At 41.8% G+C, this 15,158-nt stretch overlaps 1 protein-coding gene across 19 annotated transcripts in view; it reads left to right on the forward strand.

The window, feature by feature from the left end:
• The first annotated feature begins 3,029 nt into the window (after positions 1–3,029).
• The window catches only part of dab2ipa (DAB2 interacting protein a), a 116,173-nt gene continuing 104,044 nt past the window's right edge, over positions 3,030–15,158 (forward strand). For 16 of the 19 annotated variants that reach the window (XR_008063797.1, XR_008063802.1, XR_008063807.1 and 13 more), the window contains exons 1-3: positions 3,031–3,550; positions 5,062–5,183; positions 5,393–5,519. Coding sequence is in view for 5 of the 19 variants with exons in the window: in XM_052461224.1 (XP_052317184.1) it covers positions 3,385–3,550; positions 5,062–5,183; positions 5,393–5,519 (415 nt within the window). In the remaining 14 variants the exon portion in view is untranslated. Of the gene's footprint in view, positions 3,551–5,061; positions 5,184–5,392; positions 5,520–7,091; positions 7,703–15,158 lie in introns of those variants that run through there. The other 3 variants (XM_035784922.2, XM_052461226.1, XM_052461228.1) reach the window with 3 other exon arrangements.

The raw sequence follows: 15,158 nt of genomic DNA on the forward strand, positions 1-15,158 counted from the left end.
AAACAGATGGAGACTTGACGCCCGATTAGATCCAGTGACTGATCAGTTCTGTCGTGATTGTAAGCAGTGGTGGAAAAAGTAGCTAATTGTCATACTTGAGTAAAAGTAAAGATACCTTAATAGAAAATTACTCAAGTAAAAGTGAATGTCACCAAGTAAAATCTGGACCCTCTCTTTCAAAAATTATCCGCCACCAGTGTTGCAACCACTATTACCAGTCTGTTCAATCTCTCTTTCGTCTCGCCCGAGATTCCTAAAGATTGGAAAGTTGCCGCGGTCATCCCCCTCTTCAAAGGTGGTGACACTCTAGACCCAAACTGTTACAGACCTATATCCATCCTACCCTGCCTTTCTAAAGTCTTCAAAAGCCAAGTTAATAAACAGATCACTGACCATTTCGAATCCCACCGTACCTTCTCCGCTGTGCAATCTGGTTTCCGAGCTGATCATGGGTGCACCTCAGCCACTCTCAAGGTACTAAACGATATCATAACCGCTGTTGTTAAAAGACAGTACTGTGTGGCCGTCTTCATCGACCTGGCCAAGGCTTTTGATTCTGTCAATCACCGTATTCTTATCGGTAGACTCAACAGCCTTGGTTTCTCAAATGATTGCCTCGCCTGGTTCACCAACTACTTCTCAGACAGAGTTCAGTGTGTAAAATCGGAGGGCCTGTTGTCCGGACCTCTGGCAGGGGGTATCACAGGATTCAATTCTCGGGCAGAGTCTTTTCTCTGTATATATCAACGATGTCGCTCTTGCTGCAGGTGATTCCTTGATCCACCTCTACGCAGACTACATCATTCTGTATACATCTGGCCCTTCTTTGGACACTGTGTTAACAAACCTCCAAACAAGCTTCAATGCCATGCAACACTCCTTCCGTGGCCTCCAAATGCATGTAAAAACTAAATGCATGTTTTTCTTATTTTTCTTTTGTTGAATTTTACCCCCTTTTTCATGGTATCCAATTGTTAGTAGCTACTATCTTGTCTCATCGCTACAACTCCCGTACGAAGGTTGAAAGTCATGTGTCCTCCAACCCGGAAGCCAGCCGCACCATGTGTCGGAGGAAACGCTGTGCACCTGGCAACCTTGGTTAGCGTGCACTCCGCCCTGCCCGCCACAGGAGTCGCTGGTGCCCGATGAGATAAGGATATCCCTACCGGCCAAACCCTCCCTAACCCGGACGACGCTATACCAATTGTGCATCGGCCAATGGACCTCCTGGTCACAGCCGGTTATGACAGAGCCTGGGCGCGAGCCCAGGGTCTCTGGTGGCACAGTTGGCGCTGCAGTACAGCGCCCTTAACCACTGCGCCACCTGGGAGGCCCCCTAAATGCATGTTTTTCAACCGATCGCTGCCCGCGCCCGCCCGACCAGCATCACTACTCTAGACGGTTCTGACTTAGAATATGTGGACAACTACAAATACCTAGGTGTCTGGCTAGACTGTAAACCCCCTTCCAGACTCATATTAAGCATCTCCAATCCAAAATTAAATCTAGATTTGGGTTCCTATTTCACAACAAAGCGTCTTTCACTCACGCTGCCAAACATACCCTTGTAAAACTGACTATCCTACCGATCCTCGACTTCGGTGATGTCATTTACAAAATAGCCTCCAACACTCTACTCAGCAAACTGGATGCAGTCTATCACAGTGCCATCCGTTTTGTCACCAAAGCCCCATATACCACCCACCACTGCGACCTGTATGCTGTCGTCGGCTGGCCCTTGCTACATATTCGTTGCCAGAGCACTGGCTCCAGGTCATCTATAAGTCTTTGCTAGGTAAAGCTCTGCCTTATCTCAGCTCACTGGTCACAACACCCACCCGTAGCACGCGCTCCAGCAGGTATATCTCACTGGTCATCCCCAAAACAAACACCTACTTTGGCCGCCTTTCCTTCCAGTTCTCTGCTGCCAATGACTGGAACGAACTGCAAAAAAAATCGCTGAAGTTGGAGACTTATATCTCCCTCACTAACTTTAAGGATCAGCTATCTGAGAAGCTTACCGATCGCTGCAGCTGTACTCAGCCCATCTGTAAATTTCCCATCTGTAAATAGCCCATCCAACTACCTACCTCATCCCCATATTGTTTTTATTTACTTTGTTTTGCTCTTTTGCACACCAGTATTTCTACTTGCACATCATCATCTTCACATCTATCACTCCAGTGTTAATTTGCTAAATTGTAATTACTTCACTACTATGGCCTATTTATTGCCTTACCTCCTTATGCCATATGCACACACTGTATATAGATTTTATATTACTCTGTGTTGTTGTTTTTTGTCACACTGCTTTGCTTTATCTTGGCCAGGTTGCAGTTGTAAATGACAACTTGTTCTCAACTGGTCTACCTGGTTAAATAAAGGTGAAATAAAATTAAAACATATATATTTTTTAATTAAGTACTTTACACCACTGATTGTAAGTCACAATGACAATCAAATTAGAGGTCGGAAGACATACACTATGAATACTTACACTACACGGCCAAAAGTATGTGCTCTTCGAACATCTCATTATAAAATCATGGGCATTAAAATGGAGTTGGTCCCCTCTTCTAATTGTGGAGAGCTTTACACCACTCCAGCCAACGCTTGGCATTGTGGGAATGGTAAATTTAGGCTTGTGTGCAGCTTGACGCTCCAGTCTAAACAGTTATTTTGCTGACCTTGCTTCCAGAAGCAGTTTGGAACTCGGTAGTGAGTGTTGCAACTGGGGTACACGATTTTTATGTGCTTCAGCACTCCGCGGTCCCATTCTGTGAATGTATGTGGCTTACCACTTAGCAGCTGAGCAGTTGTTGCTCCTAGGTATTTCCACTTCACAATAACAGCACTTACAGTTGAGATCTCTATGGAGATTGCATGGCTGTGTGCTGAATTTTATAAATGTGTCTTCTATGGTATAATTTCGTTCGCAACAATGTCAGCAACCATTGTGGCTGAAATAGCCGAATCCACTAATTTTGAAGGCGTGTCCATATATTTTGACCATGTAGTGTATCTACTGCAGGGCTAAATACGCCTAGCTTCTACGTCCTATAAACGTTTCCAAAAAGTAATGTATTTAAAAGTAAATAAGAGAGAAACAAACCCGAAACAATTTATCACAGTCTAGGTCTATGCCAGACAGTTAATCCTTTAATTTAATTAAGGTGTTTAAGGACGTTGTAGCTGTGTCAAAACACGGCCCTATTTTCTGTCAGCAAGTTTGATTTTGTATTTGAAGTGTGAAATGCACAGCGCGAGGCCAAGAAGTTGTGGAAGCCATGTGGATGGTCCTGAAAGTGAGAGTGAACATTCGCACGGATTATTCTCTTACGCTGAATTTCCATTTGTATTCATCATGGTGTGATATGCGAAACAATGCTTAAAGTAGATGACATGTCTCAATCATTAATAGCTGAGGGAGACGTCACTTTATTTTTGAATCGTTATCCCCGGGAAAAGTGCGCTCTACTTCGAAATAATATGCAGAATTTGGTGACCCATCTTTCACGATGTCAATTTCAAGGCTGGATGAGGGTTATCGGTAAGTAGCATTTAAACACAGCTAATGGAACCTCAAGTGCGGATGAAAGGGGGAGGAAGTCGCTTTGCCTCAAAGCAATCGGCTCCTAGCTAACTAGGTTGATATGCTTGAGAAAATGTTATTCCCATGCACGTGAAGTAAACACTCCGTGTACAAAACAATACAAACACCTGCTCTTTCCGTGACAGACTCGCCAGGTGTATCCAGGCGAAAGCTATGATCCCTTATTGATGTCACTTGTTAAAACCACTTCAATCAGTGTGTAGATGAAGGGGGTGAGACATGTTAAAGAAGGATTTTTAAGCGTTGAGATAATTGAGACATGGATTGTGTGACATTGAGGGTGAATGGGCAAGACAAAAGTGCGCGGGGTATGGTAGTGTACCAGGCGCACCTGTTTGTGTCAAGAACTGCAACGCTGCTGGGTTTTTCACGCTCAGCAGTTTCCCGTGTGTATCAATAATGGTCCACCACCCAAATGACATACAGCCAACTTAATACAACTGTGGGAAGCACTGGAATCAACATGTGCCAGCATCCCTGTCGAACGCTTTCGGCACCTTGTAGAGCCGACGAATTGAAGCTGTTCTGAGGGTGCAACTCAATATTAGAAAGGTGTTTTTAATGTTTTGGCCAGCTCTAAATCAAAATTCCTGATGTAGTAATTCCAGCTACCTAGCTACACATGAGTCATGACAGGTGAAAATCTAATTAATGTGTCTTTCCTTTTCTTCTTGACAAGTTATGAAACCATAATACCAATATTAAAATGCAGGATACAAGCTTGGATGTGTAAAAAACAGTAACACAGTTGACAGGAGTGATGCAACCATTACAAAGAAAAAGTAAGCAGGACTAAGCTGTAAGCTTAACTGGACACACGGGACACTTATCCATGCTTCAGAAGAGGGAACAATCACTCAGCCTTGCTATGTCTTCAGTCTGATATGGGCACACACTTACTGACAATGCTGATGTAGCCTATCTTAAGGTTAACATCAAATGAGACAAAATCCTTCTTCCTCAAGCAGTATACTACTTGAACTTGTGAACATTAGAGGATGTAACACGCATGGGACATTTGACCCCTGGTAGTAACCTTAATCTCCCAGAAAGTGGGGATTACTAAAAGCACAGCGTTTGCCTGCAATGACCTGATCTGTGCTGCCTGTACGAGACCACCATACTACAGTGAAGGTTATTGAATGATTCCCTTGATTTGATAAGGCTTGATGCCCTCTGTGTGATGTGGCGGAAGAAGGGATATGAAAAATGCATTGATTGTTTGCTCTTTATCAGAGCTTACATGAGTCCCATCTCCACTGTACAATCCGGGATGCTGGCATGTTTTTTTTATGTGCTTGTTTGTCATCCATTCCAATAGAAGGGACTTGCTTCTATGTACTTACAGGTAATGTAATTCATATTGGAATAAATATACTAAAGCCTATTAATTAAATGGAATCCACATTCATTGTCTGTCATAGCTTGTTAATATGCATGTTTTGCAGATATGAAGAGCTCATCAACTAACTGGATATCCTGCGGCCAGCCTTTCACTGAGCCTGCCATATGGAAGCCAAAGTTCTGCATAGTTACCGACTGTCAGCTACTCCTATTGGACAAACAAGAGGTATTTAACTCCTACTAAATAATGAATAGTATGTGGTATGAGGATTGAAGAGATGGGAAATCATGCAGGCCTACATTTGTATTCGTTTTTTTTAAGGAGAGTGGAATTCCACCCTTCTGGAGCCTGGAGTGAACTGTCCCATTGTTTATTACCAGTAGCAACTGTAGCATAAGTTGTTGTCATTGCCTGCTGTCCTGGCTGTTACCCAGATCCACCCACTGCTGCTGCAGGAGCGCCGGGCCGAGTCGTGCACGGTGTGGCTACTACGTCATACCCTCACTGTGCCCAGAGACTGCCACACCCTTGGAGACAAAACAGCCCTGGCCACAGACAACAGTAAGTACAGTCTACCCACTCCTACCCTACGAGACTGAGTACACATCACTCCACTATACTATGGGATGAAACGCTTACCTGTCAATCAACACAGTAGATAGAGTACAAGTAAAATATGTGATCTTGTTCGTTCACTCCGTCTTTGAAGAAGAAATTGCAAAGTAATCAACAATCGGCAGCAGAGTAAACTAGGCTACTTGTTGTAAATATTGGTTTAGACATTTGACTAAGGATGGAGTCTGGAGTAACTGAGTTTTGGCTTTGTTTGAGTCATAATGCTACAAATGAATTGAGCCTAGATGTAGGTAAAAGAAACTTGATGTGAAAATTGCTTGTGGTGGTGAAATCAATGCTTTTTTTCCCAGAATGGGGAAATCAAAATAGAAATTCCTTGGTGTAATATAATCCATACATTTGCCTATTATTGCTTGTTTTTGCACAGTAGTGTCCCTAGGTGTGCCCCAAGTAGAGTCCTTCATAGGTCAGTTTGGCATAGAATTGTTCACTGGTATAGAATTGTTCAAAGAGCTGATCCGTAAACCAGTCATATAACATTAATTTATGTAAAAAAAGTATGACACTAGAGTAGTAGGCTTTATTATGAATATTATTAGGCTATTATTACTACTATTACTATTCCCCTTCCCTGCATTAATTACTCTGCATATCTATTCACCATTTGGATAAAAGGAAACCATTTTATAATGCGATGTGTCACTCAAATCGCTTTGAGAGAAAGAGCCTTCTAATTAGACTTCTTACCTAATGAAAGCATGTAGCCGACATAACAAAATAAGACCTTTACCTTCAATATTGTTTAGATAATCAAATAGCTTAAATTGAAACAAACCATTCCCAGACTCGAATATAGGCTGCAAAAATAGGCTACATTTATTTAGTAGGTTCCTCAAACTTTTACCAGTCGCTCAGGTTTACACTTTTTACATGGCCTGCCTGTAGTCTATTGAACAAAAGCCTGAATTCATGTAATACATAATTGATAATTAACTGAATTATCGAAAACAAATAGGCCTACCTGCTTGCACTTTGTGCAAGCTGTGCATCCATCTACCTCGTCATTGTCCTTCCAAACTGGGGATTTCACTCGTGCAGCACCTGTTTCCCCTATAATGTTGTAGCCTATATTTCTCTCTGGTTAGGCCTATGCTAGACATTTTTGCGTGAGCTAGGCTAGTCCCGTGTAGCTTAGTTGGTAGAGAAAGAATGTAAAATGTCAACAAAAAATGTATCCAGGGAAAGTAAGCTTGGCAATGTGTCATATACTTATGTGGGGAGAGGGAACATAAGCTCTGTGCGTGGACAATTTATAACGTTTTAGCATCACACAAATAAGGGATACTGTAGTTCCCAGCTCCAAACACTCTCAATGCGAGCGCGGCTGATGTCTTAAGTCTGCTCACAGAATGGAATTCGCAAACAAAACACAACACATGAAGCTTCTGGGTTTTAAAAAAGTGTATTATCTTGATTTTAAATGTTTCCGACCTGCAATGTAATGGTTCTGAACCACGAGCCAGCCCACAGATTGAAATAATGTTTTCATTCTACCAGGAACCGTGGGTATCCGATCCGATGCAGGACTCCAGCCCCTAGCTGCTGTACCCCTTAGCTCCTGTGCCCTTAGCTGCTGTGCCCCTTAGCTCCTGTGCCCTTAGCTGCTGTGCCCCTTAGCTCCTGTGCCCCTTAGCTGCTGTGCCCCTAGCTGCTGTTGCCCCTGCATCACAACCTGGTTGTGTAGAGGAGAAGGTGGCCGGCCATTGGTCAGGAACTCAGAGAACTGAAGTGAGAGGGATTCTGAGCTATGTTTTTTTTAGTGACCATATGATGAAAAGGGAGAGAAGAAGAAAAAACATGCTGTGTCTTTAAGAGCTGAGTAGCGAAAGCTGGCAGCCAGGCCCTGAGTTGAGCTCAACCCAATCATAGTCTTGGAACGGCTGCCAGATGTAGCGTAGCAGCAGCCAGAACACAGCAGAGCTGCCCCTGCAAAACTAGGCAGCGCTACTCACTGGGACAGGCGGGAGACGAGGATACATTTCTGTGCCTCACTCGATTCTACATCCTCACGCACACACACGCACAGGGCTGGCAGAAAGGAGTATGCCTCATTTGGTGCTGTGAAGTTATGGAGTTGGACAACGCGGCCAAACCGGAGAGCTACAATGGTAAGGAGAACGTTTTAATAAAGCAGACAAACTGTTGAAGCCTGCTTCTGTCCCCGTGGCAAAGGGCGCTTTAAGTTTAGGAAGATTGTTAGCTGTTCACTTTGTGCTTTTCTCTCACTCAGTTCTGGTGAAGTGGGGTTGTTTGCTGTGGAGACAGATTGCTTGTGGAATTCCTATGAATCAGATGTTTTGTTCGAGTAGATAGAGCAGAAGCCTGGGGGTTCTAATACTGTATTCAACATACTGTTTACTAGGAATAACTTTTAGTCCATTTGAACGTCACTAGGAAGAATGTTTTAGTCCATAGAGATTGTTAGTTGTGTTAGTTGAAAAAGTGATTGGACTGTTTACTGTTTTTGCATAGAATGTGATGTCTGGGGTATTTTTCTGTCTCAGAATAAATTGGAACACTCTGTGCAGCAACTGGATTTCCACTCTGTAATCTGTGGGCTGAATGACTCATAAAAATCCTGTGTTGGGTCTTCTGAGGAATAACAACTGCGCAGCACATCGGCTCAAGTGTGAGGACGTGTAGGAGTCACTAAGATGTTTGAGAAAACAACAGAGATTGTTTCTCTTAAAAGCTTGTACATTATTTTAACATTTCAGGAGAACTTTTCAGTATACTGTTGATGAGAAATTCTCCTTTGTTTCAAATAGCAATCCACTTGGAATACTTAGAATATTTCCACAGCCACACTTGGCTGACTTGGATTTATTCCGTTTTATTAGCCGGGCTCTGTGCCATTTTCAAATTCGTCATGAGAATACCACACTAACTTTAATTTCTTTGGAAATATAGTCTGTTCTCTTATTAAGTCCTACATCTAAGTGTACTTCAATGAGTTGAACCAATATCTAGTATATATACAGTCGAGCATGGATTAGAGTAGTCACCCATCCTGGTGTTGGTGCTCAGACAGTCTTCCTCTAGGCTCTTGTCTGGGTTGTGCTGGCCCTATACTCCCCCTGATGCACCAGTCAGTAACCTAGACACTTCTTTATTCATAACTGCCAGTATCTTCATGTCAATGCTCTGATATGATCAACACATTTACTGAAACTATTCTTTAGTTCGTAAGAGTTTGAATGAAGACATCAGCCTATTTTTCTATTTAACATGCCCTATGGTTAATTTGAATACATATTTTAGAATTTCTAGCTTTATGAGCATTCAATGTTTTGGTGTGATGAATAATTAATTGAAGGATATTAGCACTTGCAGATTTCACTGTCAGTACTAAAGATACTGGTCTGGTACAGAACTTTTTTTTACCTCTACTACTCTTTAACAGCTGAAAAACACAATCAGAAATTAATTCTCAAATATTCATGAATATTGAGCTGAAATAGCAATATCAACAGTTAATATTACATAGTGTTTACTCATCATTCTCTTAAGTATCCAAAACCATTTGTTTTTCTGACACTAAGGGGTGACATGCTCCAGACAACCTGCAGTAGGCCTAAATCTAACACAAGGTGTTAGCATAATCTCGATGACATAATTATTAAATTGGACATAATCTGCTTTAGCATGAAAATTGTCAACATTTTCTTACTGTGTTGCAATTATGGATTGGCAGTTTGAAAAATGCCTCCAGTGTACATAAGTGGAATTAGGAGCTAGAAGCAGAACTGCCATGTCTGTCGGTGCCATCTTGGCAATTAAGTGTCCGCCTTATTTCCGTGACCAAAGAACTCTAATATAGGTTAGAAAATAATATCTCGAAAGTCTATTTGCAGTGGATTATTTACAGTGCCCCTTAAAAAAGTGGCACGGCTTGCTCATGCCTTTTGAGTTAAAGCTGAGGATTGTGGATGACATTTTAATGGGTCCATTGGCCCTCTTGAAAGGCAGTGCTTGCCTCTGAATTTATTACACTTCTTTTTGACTCAACTTTTTGGGGCGTTAAACTGTGTAGGTGCATTAAATCTAGTGTTGAAGATTAATTTGTAACCTTTTTAGTCTATGCAATGGTAGTTTTTATTTTTAAATCCACTTTATCCTGTACAGTTGTGAAAGTATGTTGGCTAGCTGACACCAGCTCTTCCATGTCATTTAGGTGGAAACATGAGGCTGTCACTCATCAAATTGTCTTTGAATATAGTAACAAGGCTCAGTTGTCAATGCTCCTGCTATGTGCTTCAGTGGTTTTACTGATCGGTATGATGACAGTTGCCTTGGACACTTCAATTCACCTTGAGAGCAAGGTACTGATTTGAGAGATTTTACATTTCTATGAAATGTTTGCGATTTAATGATACGGGTCCCTTTATTCAGCTCAGTTGTATTAGAGCGGAGTAACTGATTTAATTGTCAGATATATAAAAATAAAGATAAAATGTTGACTAGATTAGGCTACATGGTTTGACTAAATGGTGTGAAGTATTTGACACACTAATTCTATTTTTCTATTCTTTAAACTCCACCTGTTGAGCCACTGTGGTTAAATGTTGAGCTGCCAAGGAGAAGACAATAAGCAGATGTCCCTTCACTGTAGATCTCGTGCTCCGTCTTTGACATATACACATAAACATGTTAAAGTGTGTGGGCTTGTGACATTTGAAGTCCGAATTCCTTCAGAGAGGAACTTGGCTCAGCTGGCCGTCATACGCCAGGGCAATTTGCTGACCTCACATGCTGCACATAAGTGTCTTTGTCTGTGAAAAATCAGCTGACTTGTATTAATCCCCTGCCCAATCTTCATTGTTGTTTCTATAGTCCTCCACTCAGGAAGTTCTGTCTTGCACAGCTAGTCAGGGCAGTGGGCTGGAGTGCACCACACAATGATAGACTCATAGCGATGAGTTGAGAACATACAGTAGAATAGCATAGAGAGAGAGAAAGTATTTTGCATAAATTCAGAACAGTATCACCCCTCTTTGTAAGCCAAGGACACCGTTGTTCAAGAAAATGTTTTAAAAATCTCATAACAAGACCATACTTTCAAAGCCATGTTATTTTTCCGTATGCTAGTGATAATATGATACATTTCACTATGCTTTGTCGTGTCTTTGGCTATGCCGGATTAAGTGATATGACATGCTATTCTATAAAATAATTTCGCCGTAATTAATATTACCTGATTGAGCTAATCATGTAAATGTAATTAACTAGAGAGTCTGTTATCTTCCAAATAAACTCTTAAAGACCTAGTAATATTTTACATCAATAGCAGTCAATATTAATCGTCATCTTATTTCAGTCTCATCTGAAAGTTGTAAATTCTTGGTTATCTGCACGAACCCTGGCTAACAAGTTGAATCAGCAATACAAAATTGGGTTTAATTATTTATTTACTAAATACCTAACTAATCACACAGAATTACACATATTTAAATCATAACTTGATTACAAATGACGTCATAAAGGAAAATGTCCCTAGCGGGCGGAACAGATATGACAGCTGGTTACACAAGAAAAAGGGCTGGGTTTGAGTGAAAGAGCGGGAGAGTGAGGAACAAAGGGTGAAGCTGTGCTATCAGAGAGAGAGAGAGAGAGAGAGAGAGAGAGAGAGAGAGAGAGAGAGAGAGAGAGAGAGAGAGAGAGAGAGAGAGAGAGAGAGAGAGAGAGAGAGAGAGAGAGAGAGAGAGAGAGAGAGAGAGAGAGAGAGAGAGAGAGAGAGAGAGAGAGAGAGAGAGAGAGAGAGAGAGAGAGAGAGAGAGAGAGAGAGAGAGAGAGAGAGAGAGAGAGAGAGAGAGAGAGAGAGAGAGAGAGAGAGAGAGAGAGAGAGAGAGAGAGAGAGAGAGAGAGAGAGACTGTAAACTTGATTGAAACCATAAACTTGAGTGAAACCATGCAGCACGAGGATGGTTTTTGTGTTGTTTTTTTAGCTGTTTGCATCGTGCTGTGTTGTCAAGAATGTTTGGCTTAAAAGTATTTCAGACCTGGTTGGATGCTGTACACCTTGTCTAGTGATTGCATTTTGTGTCTCTAGACTGCTCTCGTCAATGTACAATAGCTCAGAGTCACACTGCCTGCAGAAACAATAGTTCCTTACAACCAACTGGATTGAGAAGGTAGAGAGAATGTACATAACACTGCTTATTATCCTTCCATCAGGACATTATTTCTGTACACTTTTCAAACCACGTTCTCCAGAGGGAAACCAATCTTTTCCATTCATTTGCCACGCTCACTCACTCCTAGAATCCTCTATGTGCTCGAATAATGTCGCTTGGATGATAAATTATGACAATCTCAATCTTTACTTGGGTTGTAAAATTCCGGAAAACATTCCCAGTTTTCTGGATCTTTCTGAAACTTCGCAATCCTAATCTTTACATATAGACACACAGTCAGCATGCTATTGATAGGATTGCTAATCCTGATAAAAGTAGAGCTGGGACAATAAACAGAAAATTATCGATACTGACCGAACCAATCATTTATCTAGGGCATTTTACTGATTTGGATAATAACGATAAGTAGCCTTTACTAAAGGAATGTGAAGTTTGAAATGTTGTAGCCTAAGTCTTATGGCTGGGCGATATGGGCAAAATGTCATATTACATAAAAAAAATGGTGTCCTTTGACAGCTCTTTGGTCTTGGCCAAAACTCTCATTTTGTCTGTCATGGTTGAAGTGTACCTATGATGAAAATTACAGGCATCTCTCATCTTTTTAAGTGGGAGAACTTGCACAAATGATGGCTGACTAAATATTTTTTTGCCCCACTGTATATCTATCCTACCCTGCCTTTCTAAGGTCTTCGAAAGCCAAGTTAACAAACAGATCACCGACCATTTCGAAACCCACCATACCTTCTCCACTATGCAATCTGGTTTCCTAGCTGGTCATGGGTGCACCTCAGTCACGCTCAAGGTCCTAAACGATATAACAGTCATCGATAAGAGACAGTACTGTGCAGCTGTATTCATCGACCTGACCAAGGCTTTGGACTCTGTCAATCACCACATTCCTATTGACAGCCTTGGTTTCTCAAATGACTGCCTTGCCTGGTTCACCAACTACTTCTCAGACAGAGTTCAGTGTGTCAAATTGGAGGGCCTGTTGTCCAGACCTCTGGAAGTCTATGCGGGTGCCACAGGGTTCAATTCTCGGGCCGACTCTTTTCTCTGTATGCAACAATGATGTCTCTCTTGCTGCTGGTGATTCTCTGATCCACCTCTATGCAGACGACACCGTTCTGTATACCTCTTGCCCTTCTTTGGAAACTGTGTTAACTAACCTCCAGACGAGCTTCAGTGCCATACAACTCTCCTTCCTTGGCATCCAGCTGCTCTTAAACGCAAGTAAATTTAAATGCATGCTCTTCAACCGACTAATCTGGATGGTTCTGACTTAGAATATGTGGACAACTACAAATACCTAGGTATCTGGTTAGACTGTAAACTCTCCTTCCATACTCACATTAAGGATCTCCAATCCAAAATTAAATCTAGAATCGGCTTCCTATTTCACAACAAAGCATTCTTCACTCATGCTGCCAAACATACCCTCGTAAAACTGACTATCCTGCCGATCCTTGACTTCGGCGATGTCATTTACAAAATAGCCTCCATCACTCTACTCAACAAATTGGATGCAGTCTATCACAGTGCCATCCATTTTGTCACCAAAGCCCCATATACTACCCACCACTGCGACATGTATGCTCACGTTGGTTGGCCCTCGCTTCATATTCGTCGCCAAACCCACTGGCCACAGGTCATCTATATTTTTTTGCTAGGTAAAGCCCCGCCTTATCTCAGCTCACTGGTCAACATAGCAGCACCCACCCGTAGCACGGGCTCCAGCATGGAATATTTCACTGTTTACCCCTATAGCCAATTCTTCCTTTGGCCGCCTTTCCTTCCAGTTCTCTGCTGCCAATGACTGGAACTAACTGCAAAAATCACTGAAGCTGGAGACTCATATCTCCCTTACTAACTTTAAGCACCAGCTGTCCGAGCAGCTCACAGATCACTGCACCTGTACATAGCCCATCTGTAAATAACCCATTCAACTACCTCATCCCCATACTGTTATTTTTGCTCCATTGCACCCCAGTATCTCTACTTGCACATCATCATCTGCACATCTATCACTCCAGTGTTTAAATTGTAATTATTTCGCCACTATGGCCTATTTATTGCTTTACCTCCCTTATCTTACCTCATTTGCACACACTGCACATAGAAAAAAAGTATATTGTGTTATTGACTGTATGTTTGTTTATTCTATGTTTAACTCTGTGTTGTTGTTTGTGTCGCTTTGCTTTATGTTGGCCAGGTCACAGTTGTAAATGAGAACTTGTTCTCAACTAGCCTACCTGGTTAAATAAAGGTCAAATAAAATAAAATAGAACAATATTGACATCAAAACTATGAAATAACACGTATGGAATCATTTAGTAACCAAGAAAATATATTTTATATTTGAGATTCTTCAAAGTAGCCACCCTTTTCCTTGATGACAGCTTTGCACACTCGTGGCATCCTCTCAGTCAGCTTTATATATATATATATATATATGTTTTTTTTTTAAGTAACTGGTGCACATTAATGTTGTTTATTTATCCTTAGATTGATCGTTATTGTGATAATTGAGTCCATTTATGATATGGACGTTTTCCCTTTATCGCCCAGCTCTAGATGAAAGCCAATGCAGAGCACAAGACCTGCAATTAGCACTGAAGTTTTGGCAAAGTTTTTGTTGACCAGAGCTGGGTGGAGTAATAAGCTGATTTAGGGTGTTTAGAACAATCCTTTATCTGGTATCACTAGTTATCTTTGAGTATAAAGATATCCTTCACTGTAGTGATGAGGACCAGTCTCAAGTAGAACCTTCTCCACAACCAAAACTGGGATTTAAAAGCCAACAGTGAAGGTTACACTCACTGGACAGTTAGGTACACCTTCCCGGTCACGAAAATTGATCGCTCCTACAGACAGCGAGTCACATGGCCATGGCCATTTTATATAACGCAGGCCGACAGTCAGTGAGGCATTCAGTTACTGTTTGATTGAACGTTAGAATGGGCAAAACAAGTGACCTAAGTGACTTTGAGCGTGGTATAATCTTTGGTGCCAAGTGAGCCGGATCCAGTATCTCAGAAATGACTGCCCCCCTGGGCTTTTCACGCCCCAGTATCTAGGGTTTTTCACGCACCAGTATCTAGGGTTTTTCACGCACCAGTATCTAGGGTTTTTCACGCACCAGTATCTAGGGTTTTTCACGCACCAGTATCTAGGGATTTTCACGCACCAGTATCTAGGGTTTTTCACTCACCAGTATCTAGGGTTTTTCACGCACCAGTATCTAGGGTTTTTCACGCACCAGTATCTAGGGTTTTTCACGCACCAGTATCTAGGGTTTTTCACTCACCAGTATCTAGGGTTTTTCACGCACCAGTATCTAGGGATTTTCACGCACCAGTATCTAGGGATTTTCACGCACCAGTATCTAGGGTTTTTCACGCACCAGTATCTAGGGTTTTTCACGCACCAG

The sequence above is a fragment of the Oncorhynchus keta genome, chromosome 14, assembly GCF_023373465.1.
Source record: "Oncorhynchus keta strain PuntledgeMale-10-30-2019 chromosome 14, Oket_V2, whole genome shotgun sequence".
NCBI classification, from domain to species: Eukaryota; Metazoa; Chordata; class Actinopteri; order Salmoniformes; family Salmonidae; genus Oncorhynchus; species Oncorhynchus keta.